Source organism: Mus pahari, chromosome 6 (assembly GCF_900095145.1).
Source record: "Mus pahari chromosome 6, PAHARI_EIJ_v1.1, whole genome shotgun sequence".
Classification (NCBI taxonomy): Eukaryota; Metazoa; Chordata; class Mammalia; order Rodentia; family Muridae; genus Mus; species Mus pahari.
In genome coordinates this window covers 100,399,694-100,401,112 of record NC_034595.1, presented here as the reverse complement: position 1 = coordinate 100,401,112, position 1,419 = coordinate 100,399,694, and the positions used below count along the sequence as shown (strand labels likewise).

The following is a 1,419-nucleotide window of genomic DNA, read 5'->3' as shown; positions in this document are numbered from 1 at the left end:
AAAAAAAAAAAGAAAAGAAAAGAAAAGAAAGAAAGAAAGAAAAAAGAAAAAAGAAAAAAGAAAAAAGAAATGTATGCCAACTTTTTATTTTCTTTCTTCTTCCCTCCCTTCCTGTTCCAGGAAATGTTCTGCGAAGGCCAGGTGTGCAAACAGACCTTCCAGAGAGCCTGATCCATCTCCAGCAACAGAGCCCACTTGAGGCAACTACTCAATGCCAAGTTATCTCACAGAAGGAACGGGTGTTTGTCTGTTTCGGGTTGATGAAGGGCCTTGTAATTGGAAAGATGTCACACAGCCTTTGGGAGAAACTGTTTGATTTCAGGACAGTTTCAGCTCTAATAAACCTGCTCAAGTAATGCTGATTGTTTTTTCTTTCTATATTTAACATGACTTGTTTGTTTGGGTTTTTTGTTTGTTTATTAATTTATTTACTCGAGGGACTGGAGAGATTTATTTATTTGTTTGCTTGTTATCTGAGGGGCTGGAGAGATGGCTCAGAAGTTAAGAGCACTGACTGCTCTTCCAGAGGTCCTGAGTTCAAGTCTCAGCAACCCTGTGGTGGCTCACAACCATCTGTAATGGGATCTGGTGCCCTCTTCTGAGCTACAGACATACATGCAGGCAAAACACTGTGAGATATATATATATATATATATATATATATATATATATATATATATATATATATATATATTATTTCTGAGTCAGGTTCTTACTGTGTAACCCTGGCTCACCTGGAACTCACTATGTAGACCAGGTTAGTCTTGAACCCACAGACATTGCCCTGTCTCTGCCTCCTGAGTGCAGGGCTTAAAGGCCTGGGACACAACCCATTATTTTAAGGAGTGTTCAAAAGCCTGTTCCGTGTGCAGAGTACACACTGGGGAACAGGACATAATTCCTGCCTCCAAGGCTAGTGAGAAAGGTTTCAAAAACAGCTTCTGAGCCCGGCGTGATGGTTCATGCCTTTAATCCCAGCACTGGGGAGGCAGAGGCAGAGGCAGGNGGATTTCTGAGTTTGAGGCCAGCTTGGTCTACAGAGTGAGCTCCAGGACAGCCAGGGCTACACAGAGAAACCCTGTCTCAAAAAGCCAAACAAACAAACAAACAAAAAACAGCTTCTGAAGGTGGACAGGTGGTGGCACTGGCTGGGTGTGAGGCTGTAGAGGTGGCCTTGATACCCATGCCAACAGGAAGCACTTTAGCTGGAAGGCCAGGAGGTCTTTTAAGGGATTTGGTTGCTTGTTTTCATATGGGGTCTCAAGCAGCTGAGGGTGGCCTTGAATTTGTAATCCCTTCTGCCTTGGGAATGCTGGGAGTGCTGCCATGTTTCTTCACTTACATATGCAGCCTGGGGCTCCAGAATGTGCTCCAGTTAACTGAGCACGGGGTAGGTGAGAAGAAACTGGAATAAGGGAG

The 1,419-nt window shown here is 43.9% G+C and overlaps 1 protein-coding gene across 1 annotated transcript in view; it reads left to right on the top strand.

Moving 5' to 3' along the window:
- Rbp7 (retinol binding protein 7) overlaps nt 1-354 on the top strand; it is a 6,844-nt gene extending 6,490 nt beyond the window's left edge. Inside the window, exon 4 of the mRNA XM_021201114.1 lies at nt 121-354. Coding sequence (XP_021056773.1) covers nt 121-171 — 51 coding nt within the window. The 3' untranslated portion in view covers nt 172-354. The remainder of the gene's footprint in view (nt 1-120) is intronic.
- Nucleotides 355-1,419: the final 1,065 nt, after the last annotated feature.